Source organism: Sardina pilchardus, chromosome 18, assembly GCF_963854185.1.
Source record: "Sardina pilchardus chromosome 18, fSarPil1.1, whole genome shotgun sequence".
NCBI lineage: Eukaryota > Metazoa > Chordata > Actinopteri > Clupeiformes > Clupeidae > Sardina > Sardina pilchardus.
The window spans coordinates 22186852-22205712 of record NC_085011.1 but is presented as its reverse complement, the minus strand read 5'-3'; the positions used below and the strand labels follow the sequence as shown (position 1 = coordinate 22205712).

The 18861-nt window shown below is 41.9% G+C and overlaps 3 protein-coding genes across 5 annotated transcripts; 1 reads left to right on the top strand and 2 right to left on the bottom strand.

The window, feature by feature from the left end:
• The first annotated feature begins 619 nt into the window (after window positions 1–619).
• ccnj (cyclin J) lies at window positions 620–4412 on the top strand. Of its 3 annotated transcripts, none has more exons than XM_062519987.1 (6): window positions 620–756; window positions 1669–1759; window positions 1929–2139; window positions 2329–2628; window positions 3076–3235; window positions 3547–4412. In XM_062519987.1, exons 2-6 carry the CDS (start codon window positions 1691–1693, stop codon window positions 3884–3886), a joined length of 1080 nt encoding a protein of 359 aa, XP_062375971.1. In that variant the 5' UTR covers window positions 620–756; window positions 1669–1690; the 3' UTR covers window positions 3887–4412. The 3 variants fall into 3 exon arrangements, with proteins under 3 accessions (XP_062375971.1, XP_062375972.1, XP_062375970.1); XM_062519988.1 differs by lacking the exon at window positions 620–756 and adding an exon at window positions 839–1097 and having other exon boundaries at window positions 1673–1759; XM_062519986.1 differs by lacking the exon at window positions 620–756 and adding an exon at window positions 840–1097.
• Window positions 4413–4639: 227 nt separating this feature from the next.
• LOC134063587 (protein CC2D2B-like) lies at window positions 4640–12757 on the bottom strand. The gene is made up of 18 exons (XM_062519180.1): window positions 12673–12757; window positions 11859–12047; window positions 11675–11761; window positions 10995–11083; window positions 10658–10843; window positions 10232–10316; window positions 9832–9941; window positions 9611–9707; window positions 9223–9321; window positions 8424–8591; window positions 7992–8201; window positions 7269–7358; window positions 6994–7107; window positions 6697–6831; window positions 6266–6403; window positions 6024–6085; window positions 5713–5890; window positions 4640–5363 (listed from the first exon to the last, which is right to left on the bottom strand). Exons 1-18 carry the CDS (start codon window positions 12730–12732, stop codon window positions 5148–5150), a joined length of 2313 nt encoding a protein of 770 aa, XP_062375164.1. The 5' UTR covers window positions 12733–12757; the 3' UTR covers window positions 4640–5147.
• A 3468-nt stretch (window positions 12758–16225) lies between these two features.
• Window positions 16226–18205, bottom strand: LOC134063586 (protein CC2D2B-like). The gene is made up of 7 exons (XM_062519179.1): window positions 18176–18205; window positions 17954–18021; window positions 17788–17865; window positions 17553–17661; window positions 17238–17374; window positions 16732–16860; window positions 16226–16462 (listed from the first exon to the last, which is right to left on the bottom strand). The coding sequence occupies exons 1-7, from the start codon at window positions 18180–18182 to the stop codon at window positions 16226–16228; spliced, it is 765 nt and encodes a 254-aa protein (XP_062375163.1). The 5' UTR covers window positions 18183–18205.
• Window positions 18206–18861: the final 656 nt, after the last annotated feature.

Sequence of the window (18861 nt, the reverse complement as noted above, 5' to 3'; positions counted from 1 at the left end):
ACGTCATAGAAATGGTTATTCTATTCTTAAAGGTGTGTCATAGCCTCAGTTAAGGTTCAATTTGACTTATTCTGACCAAGAGGCTAATGCCAAGCAATTAATTCAAGTTTACTTCAACATAAATGTTACACTGACATAAATGTCTAGATGATCTAACACACAATAAGGCTACATCATTAAGTATTAAATTAGATTAAATGTTTTGGAAATAGTATCCCATATTTAAATTTCTTTTCAATCTGTTGATTGGGGGTTTATATTTATTTATTTATTTATTTATTCATTTATTTTTTATAATAGCCTGGAGTGCATGCCTGATGGCATCAGGCATGATCCTTTAGCCTCATTTTCATTTCTTTATCTCGACTGTGGAAACCAGCTTGGAGATAGGCATCAATCTGGGTTTTTTTTATTATTTTTTTTTATCACCTTGTTTTTTTAGGTTACACTAATGTTCATAAATGGATGCTTAAAGGGGCTTCATCCTAAGCATTTGAAGTGAACAAATGCCTGTGTGCTGAGGTCGATAAGTAAGTATTCCACATAGGCCCATGTGTTTTTGAAAGCTACGCCAGAATCATTTCCATCTCCACACAGTAGAGGGGAAAAAAAGCACAATCTGAACATCGCCTCTGGACGTGCTTGTTCCAAACTTCCTGTTTGTCATGGAGGCGGTTCCAGATTTTAACACGACCATGAGAATTTTCGAGAAGACATCGAAGTTTTTCCAAAGCTGACAAGACCCAAAATTGAATGGTATTATTTGCTCATTTGACGTTTTCTTTTGACAAGTTACACAAACAGTCTTGAAGCTGTGATTAGTCGGTATGCCCAACCAAAAAAAGAAGAGAGAGTCGGCCCTGATTGTGCCTCAAAGCAAGTCTGCGTCTGATTGGGCGTTTGTTGGGAAGTTCAGAGTGTAAGGGATCATCCAATTGGTAGAGTAGCCACTCCATGTGTTCCAATCTTGCTTATTGTAAACTTGGACAATGAAACCGTAAACTTCGTGATTCATTGTCAACATTTTTTTACTCTGAAAGACTCTTCAAAACACAGAGCGTTCGTTCTCGAACGTAGTCGTGAGTCCATGTTTGGGGGTGAGTGTTTGTGTGTCTAACCTACTTAAATCGATCTCTTTAATGAAACATTTAGTTGAAAAGCTACAGACAGACAGACCAGTGTTGGGCTAAACAAAAGTATGCTCACTATGACCATGTATGTTAGCTGAATGTACGATTTTGGCCACTGTGCCACTGCTTGACCAGTGCTGACTTAATTGTGTAGATTACAATGTAACTTACATCGTAACTTTTAACTTTGTTCATGTCTCAAATGCCTTAGGCTAACTTATTCGTTCAATCCATCAGAACTCTGTCGGTCTAGGTGGCAGTTATATAGGTCAGTATGCTCTGTATCTTAATGTTTAAACAGATGATCGACTGGCATCATATTTTCCCATTTGCAGTCCAGAGTAGACCATTTTGAGGCAAATATAAATCTTGAATTTTGCAAGGCTCAGATGCACACAATCAAGGCGTTTTGATCATGCCATGGGTTCAGCTGAGGACACTCACTGGCCCACTTGAAAATGGCATTCATTTTCCCAAAGTAAAAATAGCCTCCATGAACTTAATGTAGCCTAACCTAATAGTGATGCATTTATTTCAGGCAGCCCGACACATTTAATCCAATGGAGCTTGAGGGCCAATGGTGGAAAGGACAACTTGCAGGAGACATACACCAGGCTCTCCGCCTTAAGGTAAACTGATAGCCTACCTCTGAAATGTATAGCCTATTGGTTTCCCTTTCCCCCCTATTGCTGCTTGTTATGACTTCATGGGTTACTTGTTATATGACTTGAGAATCATTTGGCCCATTTAGTGCATGCACCATTTTAAACCATAGTCCTGCTTGTTCGACTATTTCAGGAGCTCAAGCTGCCCGTTTACAAATGTCAGTCTCCACAACTCAACTTGAGGCGCTATTTTGCTGACCTCATAGCAGTAGTGAGCAATCGCTTCAAGCTGTGCCCAACAGCAAGGCACCTTGCAGTTTACTTGTTGGATCTCTTCATGGACCGCTATGACATCTCTGTACAGCAGCTTCACATCGTCGCCCTATCCTGTTTACTCTTGGCTAGTAAGATTTTCTTTTTATTGAAATATGCCTCCATTATGTGCAGTCAGTGGTTAAATTAATACACAAATGCATTCATGCACCTTAACATGTCCTCATCAGGACATGTAATTGGCTTCATCGTTATTTTAGGCTATTTTATTTGATGATCTGGACCAGTGCAATCACAGTCTCTCTTTTTGTTGTCTTCAGGCAAATTTGAGGAGAGAGAAGACCGTGTCCCCAAGCTCCAAACACTCAACAGTCTGGGCTGCATGAGCTCCATGAGTCTGGTCCTGAGCAGGCAGGGACTCTTGCACATGGAACTTCTGCTCCTGGAGAGCTTCCAGTGGAACCTGTACCTTCCCACTGCCGCCCACTTCATTGAGTATTACTTGTCAATAGCAGTCCAAGAGGGGGACCTGCATGATGGCTGGCCCATGGTCTGCCTGGAGAAGACGGTTCTTTACATGAGCAAATATGCAGACTATTTCCTAGAGGTCTCATTACAGGGTGAGTGATGTCTTGTTGTTCACTCCATTGTACCTCTAGGAAGGGCTAAATGAATGAAATTTGATCATGATTAGATAGTAAACTTCAAGTGGTGAAAGTGTATTGTATACTATTGTGAATTCTGCTTGTGTCTTGACAAATGGAAGACCATGCAAGACCTGAAGTGAATGTGGACTGTTCCAGTATTTGAGGTTTTATAAAGACTGCTTATGCATAACAAAGTATGTGCATCACTGGTGTGATGGTCATGTTGTTGAAGCATGCAAAATGGAGTCACATTATATCTTCTTCGCTGTGGATTGCTGTTTTGTTCTGTCTGGACTCTTTTCTCCAAGATACCAGTTCACATAGTCTTTGGTTCCTTCTTGGCTTTGTGGCTAACTGTGTGTGCTTCCTGCGTGTGACCGCTCAAACGATTCTCATTTCTGCCCTCTTCTTTGTTTTCAGACCACCTCTTCCTGGGCTTTGCGCCATCTTTGGTGGCGGCCGCTTGCGTAGCGGCCTCCCGCATCGTCCTGCACCTGTCCCCATCATGGCCCAGCCGTCTCCACCACCTCACCCTGTATCCGTGGGAACACTTGGTGCCCTGTGTGGAGAGGTTACTTGTGTGAGTACATTGGCTTCTGAGTCGTACACCTACTAATGTGTCCTCAGTGTTTTTTAAATTGTTGTTAGAATTGTTCTTAAAAATATTTTTACCATGTTGTAAGTCACTTTGGTTAAAAAGTGTCAGCCAAATGTAATGTAATGTAATGATGCCCTCACCCTCAACTGACCTCAATCTGCAGCGATAATACAGCATTACAATACATTTTTCTCATAATAGTGGTGGGTTGGTAACCAGGTTGAAAACACTGCACTTGGTCACTTGCCATAAAGTGTAGAATGCAAAACTAACTCCGATTTTGCCGTTTTCAGCGCTCACGACGGTGACCTGAAAGAGGCAAACAAGCAAAAGTGCCAGCACTCGACGTCCCAGGCCTCCCAGGTGGTGTTCCAGACGCAGCCCCAGAGCACCGCTCAGTACCTCCAGAGGTCCGCGCTGCAGTACACCCAGTCAAGCCATTCGCAGCCCGGGCTCTCCCAGGCCCACGGGCCGTCCCCCTACCTGACTCACGCCACCACGCTGCAGTCCAGCAGCATCTTGGGTCAGGGGCAGGCCATCTCCGCCCCGCTGGACCCAAAGGGGAACCTGCCCTCCCGGGGCTATCAGTTGAATGCTCTGTATACATGCGCCACCCCCCAGTTTGAGAGGTGATGGAAGCCATTAAGAGGATTAGACAGGTGTGGACATGATGAAGTCAAGGTTACAAAGCTGCCCCCACCACCACCACCATCTTACCTCTGACTGGAAGGATGAACTGAATAATTTCAGCTGCTAAGTAATGTTCTTTTTCTTTCTTTCTTTTTTTTTTTTAACAAAAACAGAAGGCGACTGGTGAAGAAGTGATTTTTCAGCATTACATTCGCTGATGTACAAAGTCAGGGCATGCAAACGTGCAATAGTAACTGTTTATTTTTTTTGCCTTTAATCCACTGATTGTTTTTGTGGGGTTTTGTTTACCTCTATCCCAGGAAATCATGTGATTATGTTAAAGTGTATTTTTCAATGCAGACTTCAGGAGAAACATAGGTGTATAGCCATTTTTACAAGTAGGTCTAGTTGGTTTTTTGTGCGCTGCTACCTCAGAAGCATTGAATGTAGACTGTTGTCCTGTGAACCAAACAAGTGCACTTTGATTCGTTATGTTTTTAATAAAAACACAGCAGGGTGACTATGAACAGCTCAGACATACCCCCTAAGTTACTTTCATTTTCGCTTGTGTCAAGTTGTTGTCTTGAAATTTGTTGTCACTCTGACTTTTTAGCACCTTAGAATATGTGAGCTTTTTTGGACTGCTGACTGCGACATGTGTCTATATCAGACACTCTTTCAGACATCAAGTGAAGAGAGTATTTACAGAGGGACTCTGAGCAATCACAAAAGGATATATTTAATTTCTAACAAGGGATATTGACAGTTCATAGTGACAGGGCAACTTGGAAAAATCATATAGGCTACAACAATGAACAAGAGAGCCAACAGAATTACTAACATTTAAAACTAAAATATTTCACTGCCTATTACATTCCCCCTAGATTAGAACATCCCTTGTTGTTTGCCTGTCTGCACTTCTCTGGCAAACAAAAACAGCATTGACTGACAGTAGAAGAGTGGTCTCAATGACCAATGCTGGTGATCTCTGCCCTAATCTCTAGATAAGAGTTCAAATGAACACAGGCCAAACGTGGTTACTTTATGGGGTATTTCCCCTAAGTAGTACGTAGTTTAGTGACAAATCTGGGTAAGTAACGCAGTAAGTGGTAAACCTAATAGAAGAGCTGTATGGCTTCATTCTCCAAACAAAACAATGCCATTAGACAACAATGGCTTATTGTAGGAGGCTTACCACGTACTCTGAGTTAACTTACCCAGGTTTGTCACTACACCACGTAGTTGGAAAACCCCCAAGTTCATCTCAACATGGAGGCTGGTAGTATGCTCCTCGCTGCTGCGCTACTAGTGATGCGAGGAGGACCCAGACTGACAAGATGTCGTTTGGGTAGGGGTGGATGTAGACCAAGAGGACGAACTCTGTCCCGGGGATCTCTGTGCTGTGGATCTGGGTGTTCTGGACTCGTTCTGTCACGGCATCCATATTAGTGAAAGGCATATGAAGGGCCAGGCCTGTCACCTGAACACAAAGGACACATTGTTCATGTAGTTATGCTTTTTTTTGTGTGTGTGTATGTTAGTCTAGTCTAACCCGTCTAACACAATAAGGCTGGTCGCATTTGATTAAGGTCACAGATAAAATAAGGCCAACACCTTGGCATATTTCCACTAAATACATAACTGGGAATATTAATGTGTTGTAACTTGTATCGAATGAGAAAGAATTCTATAGTTCCTGCGGAAGATGCACTGATCTTCTGTTTATCAACTTCAAAGTATGGTTTGCCAACCAGGGAATTTACTGCAATCAATGATGAGATATTTAAAGCTACAATCCCCAAATGAGTGATTAGAAGTATCAGCCTCACCTTAAAGTCGCTCATCTTGGTGGGCAGTGTGTAAAGATCTTCCTCCATGGAGGAGGGGTCGTCCTGCGTCTCAAACTTGGGCAGGATTTCACTCAGCAGGATCGGGAGACGCCTATTCCACCGTGTCGGATGAGGACTCCGCCATTCCATCAATCTCTGCTTCAAATGCTTCTCCATCCTATCAAGCAAATGCACACAATTCAGAAAGACATTATATCTGCAAAAACAAAAGTTTACAGAGATGCCTTACACATGAGTATAATTATTATAAACATGCGTATTTTAAAGACCCCCCTCTGGTTTAAACCAACCTTCTCTGTAAGACTTCAACCAGCTCTGACTGAGGCAGGCGATACTGGATTACAGGGTACTTCTATTTTGTACAGGTACAAAAGAAAAAAATATTAAAGCACACACAATTATTTACATACACAATAGCAATTTAAAGAACCACAATAACAAAACACTTTTATCCTGCTTGCAGTACCTAATTTGGCCACATGATATCACTGTTTTACAGGTAATTACATACTGTAGGATGGTTAAGACTTACCACCTCTGCTGACTTTGCCAAGGTGTCTCTCAAGGCGTCTCTTGAGGCGTCTCTCGGGAACAAAGCAATCCACATAGAAGTGTCGTACAGATCAAAGTCTTGCGGCATTGCGCGCTCTTTACTCTTATAAAACCACACCTTCAACGCACAAAAAACAAAAGACATCCTTGTTTATCTCTAGCGACACAGGCAGGCAGCGGCAAAACCACAGTGAGGTATAAGGCAATGGTGTGTGACAAGATAAACACTGGTGCCTCTCTGCCTCAGTTGTACACCCCTCTCTGACAGTTGTTTCAAACTCAGACCCCATGTACCCAAAGGACATCATGGGAAAAATAAGGCCAATGTTTGTAAAATGTAAGGCACTATAAAAATGTAAAAATAAATGAAGAAATAAACTAAAACTGAAAGACAACACCTATAAACTGTACATTTTGCCCGCTGACCAGACAGTCCATTGTCGTGATTGGACATAATGCGTCATATAAGCTGTAGTGTTTCCCATCTTTTGGATTCCACACCAAATCACCAAAGCCACCGGTGGTGAAAACATATGCCGTATCACCCTGCGAACAAGATGATGAGAAGATTATGTCAGTTCTTTAGTTCATCTATTAGCCTACTGCATAATGTGATTAATTTGTAAAATAAATTTGAGAAAACTGTATCAAAGGTAGAGTTGTTCTTCTGATACTAAAATGATGTAATTTCCATTTCTGTTGGCTTACCTCTATAACTGATGTGCCTAGAAGGACCCATGCCTTTACTTCTGAATACAGGAAGAAGTTGCAGAGTAGAACGGCTAAACTGACACCGTTTCCAATGACTAGATCCAAGCATTGCTGTGAGGTTTTCAGATACAAAGACGATTCAGTGCTAAAATATCCAAAGCTCAGCTCATTGCAAATAATATCAAGTCTGTGACTTGTATATTTACAAACATCAGATATTTTGGGGTTTTTTTCATTGATGTAAGCAGGTTACATAGCACCAGTGAGAGTACCTCTGCGGTGAGCCACATCTCTCCATAGTCTCCAACCTCAGATGAACTTGGCAAAACAGGAATCAAAGCCACAAAGGCAGCTATTCTCTTCTGGAGGAAGTTGGGAAATAGATAGGCATTTTGTTCTCAAATAATGTTTCCTTACAAATACATATATCTGAGAATGTACACATTGAATATGTCTTAATATATTATAAGGTATTACTGGTATATGCATAATAATATGCTATGGTAATCTTGTTTTTAGTAATCAGTTGCAGGCTCCCTACTGGACACAGCCATATGAATGTGGTGGACAGAATATTAGTTGTGTCTGGGAAAGTGATTTCTGGACAGCGTGTGTGGAAGTTATTCCTGGGATCCCCTGAAGTCATTCACTGTCCAGAGTGCACCTGGCACTGCTGAAATCACTTTAGCCTTCCTTCCAATCATTTTCACTGTTATTTCTCTAGCTTATCACATCTCAGTGTTTCTTCATCCTGCTGTAGTCCCTGTCCTTGCCACTGACATCTATTTTTCCATGCATATACATGAGATCTAATCCACCGCTAATCCCATACTTATGAATATGTATTTCCACACTGAACGTACAGTATGCATACAGTACACTCATATATATGGATTATTAGAGAGCATTAATCCAGCTTTTGAGCGCCTAGTTTAATGCCAATACATTATCGACGTCTTTCTTTCTGAGCGTGTGCGGGTAGTCACATGCTTTACCAAGTTAGAGAATTTGCTCCGATGCGCCTCCTCCTCCTGCAGAACCTCTGGTGGAGGAGGGAGAGCTCTGATGAACTTGGTGGCCAGGACCAGCTGCCCTTCACTGTTCACTACAGTGCTGACGAACCTCTTCTGTTTGTCCACAGCTCTGCACGCTTTCCGAAAATTGTCCGCCAGCACGAGCTCAGCATGGCTTGCTGGGCTTGGAAACTGACACGAAGAGACAGCGTGGTCAACATCGTGTGGTACATTGCCGATAGAATGGATGTGAATTTTTAAACGAAAGACAGAAGCCACACTCACCGTCCACAAACGCTTCGGATATATGTCCTGGGTGATACAGTGAGTAGATTAGTTACAATGGAAACACAAACACAAACACACACACACACACACACAATTATTCAAGAGAAAAAACAGCATTATGGCAACCATGTTTGATGACGGGTCTTCTTGGGAAGAGATAAACGGGTCCAGGACGATGTAGACAGTGAGGTAACTGGCTTTCTCTTGTTTTGCTGAGTTACTGTGAAAGTCGTCCCTCGACCACGTATAGCCCAACAGTGCAGGGGGGGTGTTGATTTTCAAAGTGCAGCTCATCTGATAGCATTAAAAATACAATTGCACAAATTCACTGAGTTGTTCACACATGCAAACTAGGTCACAAAATGGGTAAATGTGCACACTGAATAAACACCAAAATGACAATCATAGGTGAATTCGGGGAATTGCCAAAATCAGCAAAGGAACAGATCACCAAAACAGTTAAGCTGCCAAACATATAGAATAAGCAGGATAAGCAAAGTGATGCAAGCAATGAGATAAGCGTGTTACTCATGCCAACTAACGCAGTAAGTGATGTCTTTCAGTGGTCTAAATGTTGAAATCGAAGAATGTGGGCATGAATATGTGTGGTGCCTGGCGACTGGCGCTGAGTGAAAGTGCGTTGCTGCCACGGAAACCTGGCGCCCACACAGCCCGTGGGCTCGACGGCAGTTGACAAACAGAGGTGGGAGGGCGAGAGAGGTGGGCTACTGATGTGAATCACACCGACGGTCGGCATGAATGACGCAAGACGATCGGGCTTCCTGCTGATTCATTACGCGAAAAGGGCCGCATTTATGCGATGATCGTCAATCCCTTCACATCCTGTGCCGTCTCTAAGCGCTCACTTGTGGTGTGTGATGTGTGATGGTGAAGGGGGGGGGGGGGGGGGGGGGGACACACGCACCTTTGACTCTTTCATCAGAGTCCTGAAGGGGATGTTCACAGAGCCCAGCCACTGCTTGCCTAAGAAGGTCTGTGTTCCACAGCCCCTCAGAGTGTTTCTCTGTCACCAGAGAGAGAGACCCTGGATTAGTGTCCTTCATTAAAACTGCATTTATGGGGTAATTCGGCTCACAAGGAGAAAAAGAGATAAGACAAAATCAGGCCACATTTTCACACATTCACGCATAATGTATTAAAACAAACAGGGAATGTTCTCAAAAAGCAAACTTCAGATCTGTACTGTGGCATGACATCATCCTCTGCCTATGTGTGTACACGTGTACAGCGTGGTTCTTTCCTGCCCCCCTTAACCCCCCCCCCCCCCCCCCCCCCCGCCTCAAATTTCACACCTCCATCAGCTGAAATGACACCATATCAAAGATGTTGATGACGATGTCGTCCTGAACCTTGGCCAGACTTGCGTGGCTGTAGTCACCATCCGGGGAGCTGAGACGAGAGGAGACAAATCAGCAGCATGCAAATGTGCACCGCAGACAGTCACAGAAAATGACAGACATGCACAAACTGAATGGGGAACTGTGCTGCTGATGATGTCATCAGAAAGGCATGCCTGAAGTCAAGGCAGAATTCCTCTCTCCACACCGGGTCGGGTCCTTCTGCGACGTTGGTCTCAAACGACGAGCTTTGAAATTTCACCTCAGCAAAAGGCTGAAGCTGATCCTGCAGGAAAAGCAACCCATTTCAGTTTCCTAAATCATAAACGCTCTACAACGTATCATTTCAGCACACAACCCCCCCCCCCACACACACACACATCTTCCATTTAAATGAAACCAATCACCATAGAAACAGTGCCTTATTTACTAAAGCAGTCCGTGGGCTGTAGCCATGGTAATCGGGGGGCTTCAAAACCAGCTCAAGGATTATTTGTTCCTGTCAACTCTATTGTGGCAAATCTCGGGAACATCACCTCAACACCACAGAGATGTCCTAATGTCCTGCTACTGCACCTGTGGGTCATCTTTATGCATCCAGCGAATGAAGAATTGTTTACTGCCGGACAGACCACAGTAGGATCCACGGTTCTCCATGTGACTGTTCGAAACAAATTCAAGCTGACTTATCATCTTTATATTAAAAACACAACTTTGAGTGGGTATCGAACATGATACCATTCACTGTAAAGTGTATACCGTAATGCTAATCTGTGTCAATATAAATATCATATATATCATATATCATATACAGTATATAAGTCGCTTTGGTTAAGTCGCTTTGGTTAAAAAGTGTTAGCCAAATGTAATGTAATGTAATGTAATATATAATATGCATATTACACAGCACATTTGCATTAGGTATGCCATAACATATGCATGCACCCTGTGTTTGTAATGTGCAGGACATTAAACTTAAGTGTGAGTGCATCAAACTTGTACTGATATGTCTGCTGCCGGATGGGTAAGTTTGCGGCCCTCGTGACACTGATGCGGATGGTCAGATCTCCGTCGGAGAGCAGGCCAGGAGGGACACCCTTCTTATTCTGACGTTCCGGCTTCAGCTGCTGCGATGGCCTGCGGGAGTCCCATGCCATAGTGGTGTGTGGTGGGTCAGGCAGAGACGGACTAGAGGGAGGGAGGTCACACACACCGTCAGCATAAGAAACAATGGCGGCTTTCAGTGTGTTCACACACTGGTCAAAAATTGAAGAGGAGGTATATCAGATCACAGATACTTTGAGATGTTTTTTGAAGGGTAATGGCGGCTCTCACTCACATTTGGTACCGCGTAATCTCACTGACGATATCCGACAGGTTGTATTTTTTGTCCATGTGATGTAGGTCTTTCTGAACACTACGCACCAACTAGAACAAAGCAGAAGAATACATGAGTGTCACTCTCAGTCCAAAGCGTCTAAGCAAATTTACATAAAACAAGCTTTAATACACAGTAGGTCTGAGACATTCACACAGACATTTCAAAGAGATTAGAAGCACATTCGGGATGTGCTTTGCACTGATCTGATTGGTGACGTTCTAAAGCGTATCCATTACATGCAGTGTTCTCACAAAGTCACACTGTTTTTTTAATAGTGTAAGGAGTGGCTAAAATTATATGTGGGAAAAGGCAGTTAGTCTCTCTATCTCTCCCTCACTCTCTCTCTCTCTCTCTCTCTCTCTCACACACACACACACACACACACACACACACACAAATACACAGAAATACGCAGTGATTCAGTGTACATGTAGGAGTTAAGTGATCAAAAATAATGTTTTAGATTGATTGTGCCTTTTTTCTAGTACAAATGGGTATTCACTGCCACAGATCCTTGCAACAAAGTACAGTGCATTCTTACCTTGTAACTGTAGAAATCGAAGACACAATTCTAACGTCAATCAAGCATTGCGAAAATGTCAAATGTAAAATTGTAAAGTTATTTTTTCCCTCCCAACCTCCTGAAAATGCCGGATGGCCCACTTCCTCTGTGTTGTGATGGCGTCTGTCTCTCTGGGTAGCTCATAGTGGCATCCTTCATCATCCTTCACCAGGACACAATATAGCCATTAACAGAAGCCTGTGATGCCAACAGCACACGTATATAAATATACAAACAAATGTATACAAATGAAGGCCCACCTCTGTCTGGTCCGAGGAGATTTGCCAATCGTGCAGGGGGATGAGACGAGGACGGACGGCGTTCTGGCTCCTCAGGCGCAAGAGGCCGAAGCGTCGGGGGGCATCCAGCTGCTCGTCCGTGGCGAAGCAGTCCTCTGCAGTGTCCAGACGGAAATGGCTACTAGGGTTCTGTTCAGTGTGGCGCATCTCCTGGTAAAGTGGACACAGGGCGCAAGGTCAAGGTCAAAGGTCAAAAGCATTGGCATCCAGGTTGACCTGTCTCGGCACATGTCCCTCAAGCGTACTAAGTGTAATGGAAACATTTTTATTGCTTTAATGTTGTTCACAGAAAACATCACTGTGCGTATATGGTGAAGTTGCTGATGTTTCTTTGTACTGAAACACTCTGTGGATCATGAAAGATAAAGTTGTTGAGATTCTGTATTAGGGATTTTTGGTTTGAGATGCACTGTGCACATAACTTTGAACTTATTTCTTTTGTTTAATACTTTTGTCTTTATTAAACTGTCTCTGAAACATGTACATGTAACAGATGTACTCCACTATGGTATCATGTTTCTGTTCAAAACAATTCTATGACACAGAAGTTTGTAAAAGTAAAAGATTCCCATGACGCGTTTGAATGCTGTACATAAAGCTCTGCTCACATTCAGATTCACATTCTGTGTTTGATTGACACATTTGTTTCAATTACCGCTCCACCATATCATGGACTTACTAAGTGGCTGCAGTAGATGACTTCACTCCTACAGTATACCAACTGTCAAGATGGTTATCAAAAAAAGCAGAATCAAACTGAGACATGTGTACAAACCCTCATGAGTTCATAGAGACTAGAGTTCCCTGGGTGATTGGGGTCAATCCGCAACCTCATGAGCCACTCCAACTGTCTCCTAGTTAGCCGGGCCGTCAATCTACAGTGACCAAACAAAACACGTCTGACTGGTTTTTAAGATGGCCGTGTGTATGACAAGCTAAAGTGTTGTCTCTAATCCCCCCCAGGGGTGCAGAGTGGTTAAACAGATACTTCAGTATGGTAAGAAAATCTACAATAAGCTATGTCAAAACTGTGGTAACATCTGATATGAACTGTTTTTGGGATTGGATTCAGGGTAGGAGATTACTGTGGATGAGTATGAGAAGTAATCTTTTTATCTTACAGACAGGAGGTTAGGAGGTGACAGACTGGAGGTTATAAATAGCCACCCTGATACATAAAGGCATGGGCCCACCTGCTACAGGATGGCAGGACTGGATCTGCAGGGGGTGCCTTAGGCAGACCCCACTCATCCACTGCCCATGACAGGACATAATACAGCTTTGCACTGGTCAACAAGCACATGTCCAGGTCCTTGTCCTTGTTGTTTATTGTGAAGTATACATCTGAAAGACAGTTTTTAATATTCATGCTGTATACACATCTTATGACTGGTAATGATGAACGTAGTTACTAATATCTATACAGTGCTTATAAAAAGTATTCACCCCCTTGGATATTTCCCCTTTCCCCTCTACAAAGAAATGTTAATTAATTAAGATTTTAAAATGCAAAAAAAGCAATTGCATAAATATTCAGCAGTTCTTCACTAGTCAAAGCTCTACGGGTGAGTGGCAAAGCTCTTATTAAATCTTGACTTAAGTTCCCCAAAGGCATGTGGAAGATTTACTTTCCAGCAAGACAATGAGCTAGCCTGGGAACACCCAGACCTTCAAAATTGTACAACTGGGTTTTGTACAAGTGTTTCTGGAAAAGGTTAATTTGGTGAAAGGTGAAATTAAACTTCAATTGGTGTATTACACTCTTATCAATTAATTAAAAAGTGTAGCAATCTTGATAATGAAGGTTTTAAATGCAGTTGTGTATTCAATTCCAAAGAAATGCATGTCTATACTGGATTAGCGAATGTATTTGGATGTCTGTGTTGTAGGGGCATTGGAGATTGGCTTCAGACGGACCTGAGTCAAAGCCAAGACCTCAATCCTATAGAAATCTGTGGCTGGACTTGAAAACAGCTGTTCACACCCAATTCCCTTCCAACCTGACAGAGCTTGAGCAGTTTTGCAAAGGAAATAGAGCACAACTGCAATATCAAAATGTGCAAGCCTAACTTGCACATTCTGCTGAAGGGGTTGAATATTCATGTAATCGCTTATTTTGCATTATATATTTTCAATGAATTAATGTTACTTTGAAGAAAATTTGAATAAAATTACTTTGACATTAAAGAGGGGCTTTTTGTCAAATATTGTCAAAAAGGGCAAATTAAATTGATTACGGTTCCATTTATAAAGACACTAAAAGTGGAAATATCCAAGAGGGGTGAATACTTTTTATATGCCCTGTTTATGAAGTGCATATCTTATAAAAGGAAAGAATGGCAAAAATAAAAATAAAATAATGTATGACAAACCATATATTAGTATCACAAACTACTAAAACAATTGTGTGTATTAGTGTCTGTAAATGTCCACTGACAGTCTTTATTCAGACTTTTAAATGTTCTTTCGTATTAATGTCTCAAGAGCTATTTCCTATTCAATGATGTCTCTGCATTACACACACATTTGAGAATTGTCACTATTCATTTTACTCACTGCTCCCAACTCCTGTAAAAGAGGCTCCGACCTGCTGGTCAGAGCTGAATTCTGATGACTCCACTGGTGCGCTGGTAGACATTATATTTCTATGAGGAATCGGTAGATACACCTTGGCAAGAAGGGTGCTCCTGAACTTCTTATGCTCATGGATCTTTAAACATTTATGGGGCACCAGGACAGTTTGTCAAATCTTTACTTTGCATTAATATTAACTGGAGTAATAAAACAACAGACTTTGCTTATAACATACCTCCAGCATCAAGCTTTCTGGCCAGTTTGTGACTTGCATATTGAATGTCTCCTCAATGTTCACTCTGAAATCATGGTGAAACGATGACGGTGATGTAACTGAGACAAGTTTTCCATTGTAAAACACTTTTACAGAGATCTTGCTGTCACGCAGCGCTGCTCTTCTGCTATATTCTGGCCTAAAAGATGAGATGGGTGGGTGAATAAAGAAACAGAGAGGACCCGTATGGTCATAATTTCCAGACACCGCAGATATCTGGATGCATATTCCTTTTTACCTTGCACACTTTAAGTCAGCAGTGATCATCTCATTCATCGTAAGAACAGGGATGTAGGGGAGATGGCTCATTTGTCTCAGAGCCGCACGACGGGGGCCATCTTCTGCTCTCTCCTTACGGTTGTGGGCATTTAGTGCATCTTGCAACCCCTCACTCAAAAGGTTTTGAGAGAAGATCATGTCATCATAAAAACAAATAGATCCCTGTAGAACATAAAAATCACATTAACATTTTTGATAAATTACAATGCACTGTAAAGGCATGCCTATACCAAATACAAAGCTCTATCAAAACACACATGTATGTATGTTTGTGTGTGTGCGCGTGCGTGTGTGTGTGTGTGTGTGTGTGTGCGCGTGTGCATGTGTGCATTGTGTAACTATGTGTGCATATATTATCATTCCCCTCTATAGTTCATAAACACTGTGTGTCTAAGCATGTAGCCCACACAAACACCCACACTCACATCCTCCTCTTCTGCTATGCTACTCCTAGCAGTGCTGTCTGTGGGCGTTCCTTCAGTAACAGAGTGGACTGAATTTCCAGCTCTAGTTGCTGCTTTCAGCTCCACTCTGTCAATAAACATGCAAATATAGCCTAGTCAATAAACAGCACTGAGATCACATTCAGTCGAAATGAGATAACATCTGTCCAACAATGTATGCAACGACAAAAGATATGCATGTTGTCCGTCATAGATAAGGAGGGTAATGTTCTTTTCAATGTTCTTTTGCTTTGCTTCTTTAAATGACTTAGTCGGGGCAGACCTTTGAAACTGGAGTTTTACAGATGAGCTGACATAACGATTCCTAGTTCGCAAGTCTTTCAGACACTGCCATGTGGCTAAGATATTTCTCAACAGCAAAGCATCTTCCTCCTTTATCACTCTCAAGGTCCTCTGGGTTTCTCTGCACAGAAAGCACATGCATTTCAGTTAGACTCAAACCCACAATTATCCAAGTACAACACACCTTCCTACGGGTTGGAGAGAGAGGCTTCTCAAATGATGTCTGTTTCTCCTGCTGCATTCTCACCTGATCTGGCTATTTAAAGCTTTACACCTTAAGGCAGATGTGTGACTTTGAGCATCCGTACCCTTTTTTGATTTCTTCAACGCCCTTAGCTGTCAATCAAAACACAATATGATAATCATAAATGACTTTATAGCCATAAATGTGTGGCGTTTGATAGCCACATGTTTGTAGTGTTGTGGGTGAGGCAGTTCCGAATTCAATTTTGATGTCAGCTAAATATACACAAGCAGCATTTGAGCAGGAGCACCTTCTCCTGTAGGAAAATAGTCTTGTCTATACCCCCTCTGTTCTTGTAGCTCTCACACAGTCCCAGGAGCTTGCTAGCCAATACATGCTCACGGCTGAACAGGGGGTGATGGGTGAACTGGAGCCCTATTAAGTTCAGGTCGAGCTGCCAACAGCTGGTAGCGGGCTTGGTCTCTGAGCCACCTCCAACCACCACAGGCTAAACAAGGGGACACAAAGCCAATGTTGAGTGCATAGGATCTGAGGGCCTGAGCTCGGCCCGCCTAGATTAAGAGATTATAACTGAGGAAGCACTGAGAAGGACGCAGTGGTTATCGGGAGAATTAGTCTGATGAAATCACCTGGTACCACATGCAAACAAACCCGAACATCAGGACACTGTGTCTCATGGCTTGAAAGCAAGCAATTGATCTGACATGTTCTTCAGAAATGTGGCAAACAGTGTGCACACTTGCATGAAACACTTACTTTAATGTACTTAGTGGTCAAACCAGCAGAGATGCTTGGAAATGGGAAATTTATTTTAGCTTGCCAGTAATTCTTCATCGGGTTGGGAAGTGTATTCAAACACCCATCTTTTCCAAACCAGCACTCTCCCTAGTTATGCAAGGAGTATAAATTGATGGACAGAAAGAAACATGTAAGGACACATCATCCATACACAATGTGACTATTCCATCAAACATCTAGCTTATTTGAAACAATCTGCTTCACTATGGTTTCCTGATTCTGCTTGTTGTGTTGGAAAATGTAGGATTCATTTTCTGTATGCTTTATGTTATGGACGTTACTATGAATATCACCTACCATACCATTAAGTAATAGTGTAAAAAAAACATAAGCTGAGGTACAAAGTCTTCATTTGAAATATAAAATGTGTCAAACCTGAGATGATTGTTACTTTCAAAGTAATTACATAGGATCCCACTTGTTCCAAACACACAATATACAGTATATTACCTGTGTGACCCTACCTTATGCTGATCAAGAAGTCGGTGAGACATTTTGTCATACATTTTCCTCGGCATTTGAATCCTCTTACAAACATATATTCCTTCATCATCCAAAAAACGTGGCTCAGTACCCTTTGGAAGAATGTCTTCCAACTCCACTGCCAGAGTGCATGAAAAGGTCAAGACTAACGACAAAACCATGAAAGTACATAGCCAAATTTGCCAAGATAAGCTGTTATGTAAGATTATGTTTTTCCTGTCTGTAATATACTACAGCACAGAAGAATAATGGAATTAAAAGGATCACGATTTAATTCTAATCTGTTATTTCAGTACCTGCTGTGTCCAGTGGTACATACAAACGCCTTCGGTCCACTTCAGTGCACACTATTACACCTGAGACCAGGGGTTTCTTCTCAATGTCAACAATGAAATCAGAATCTGTCTGCACAATGACAAACAAACTTAGACCTGCTGAAGTTGAGATTAAATATGTATTGTTATACTTACCTGACTGAAAACAGTTAAGTTAGAAACTGTTATAAGTTTAAAGCATCAAGCATAGTTTTACCTCAAATGAATCACTTGATTCGCTTTCTTCCTCACAAAATGGATGGCAAAAGAACCTATATGCATCTTCCTCTGATACCTTGAAAACATTTACAATAATCACTTCAGACTATGGCTCTGTAGTTTTGTTGAAATGAGTCCTGATATAAACATACACAAAACCTCACCTCGCCATTGTTTTCTTCTGAGCTCTCCAGTGTGAGGACTGCGTTCCCCAAAGAAAGTGAATTGGATTCTATATGTTATAAACAGCAAAGCGTTTTAATATATTTATTCTCCTACATCCTGTAGCAATTTTATGCGCCAAAAACATTAACTAGACATTAAATGATAAGTTCTTGTCTACTGGCTTTGCAATAACTTAGACCCAGATAGGGAAATACACTCACCTGTCATTTCACTCCTATCAGCCAGTCTATCCATTGAACAAATGGACTCTGTCATTTTCATTAAATTACTTTAAAATCAGTCCTATACCATACTACCATATATATAATACTCCAACCTTTCTGGTCCCTGAACTACAACCAAGCTTGTAGAGCACAGGACTAGCTAAGCCTTTGTGGGGGGGGGGGGGGGGAATCTGAACATCACCCTTGCTAGTTATGATGCTAACAGAAAATTCAACAAAGCTTAGGCTAAATACTGGTTTGCTTCCTTTGACTAATACAACACTGTCAAAACCATCTACTTGTTGTGCATTTGTTCCTGTTGTAGTTATCATGTGTTGTAACCTAGTCGGTTTCAGCAGCCTACATAAACAGGTGAGGAAAGACAAAATGTTAGCCTAAGCAGCTTTTTAGCTGCTAACGTTCATTTTCCAGGTGTGCGCGAGATGGTCTGGCTGTCAACGCTAGGGTCAATGTAACATACTAAACAATGAAAAAAAGAAGGCTTATTAACAAGCTTTTCTTCCCAAAGTAGTAACATATCTATTCATGTACTTCTATTTCCAGTTCTGGTGAATGATTGTGATAATCTGTAGAAATGCTGGCCACTTTATCCATCAGATAAGTTGCTTGTAGTTGTAGCCTAGAATGTAATAGACAGGTGGGTGGGTTTTTAGCGGTTTCGC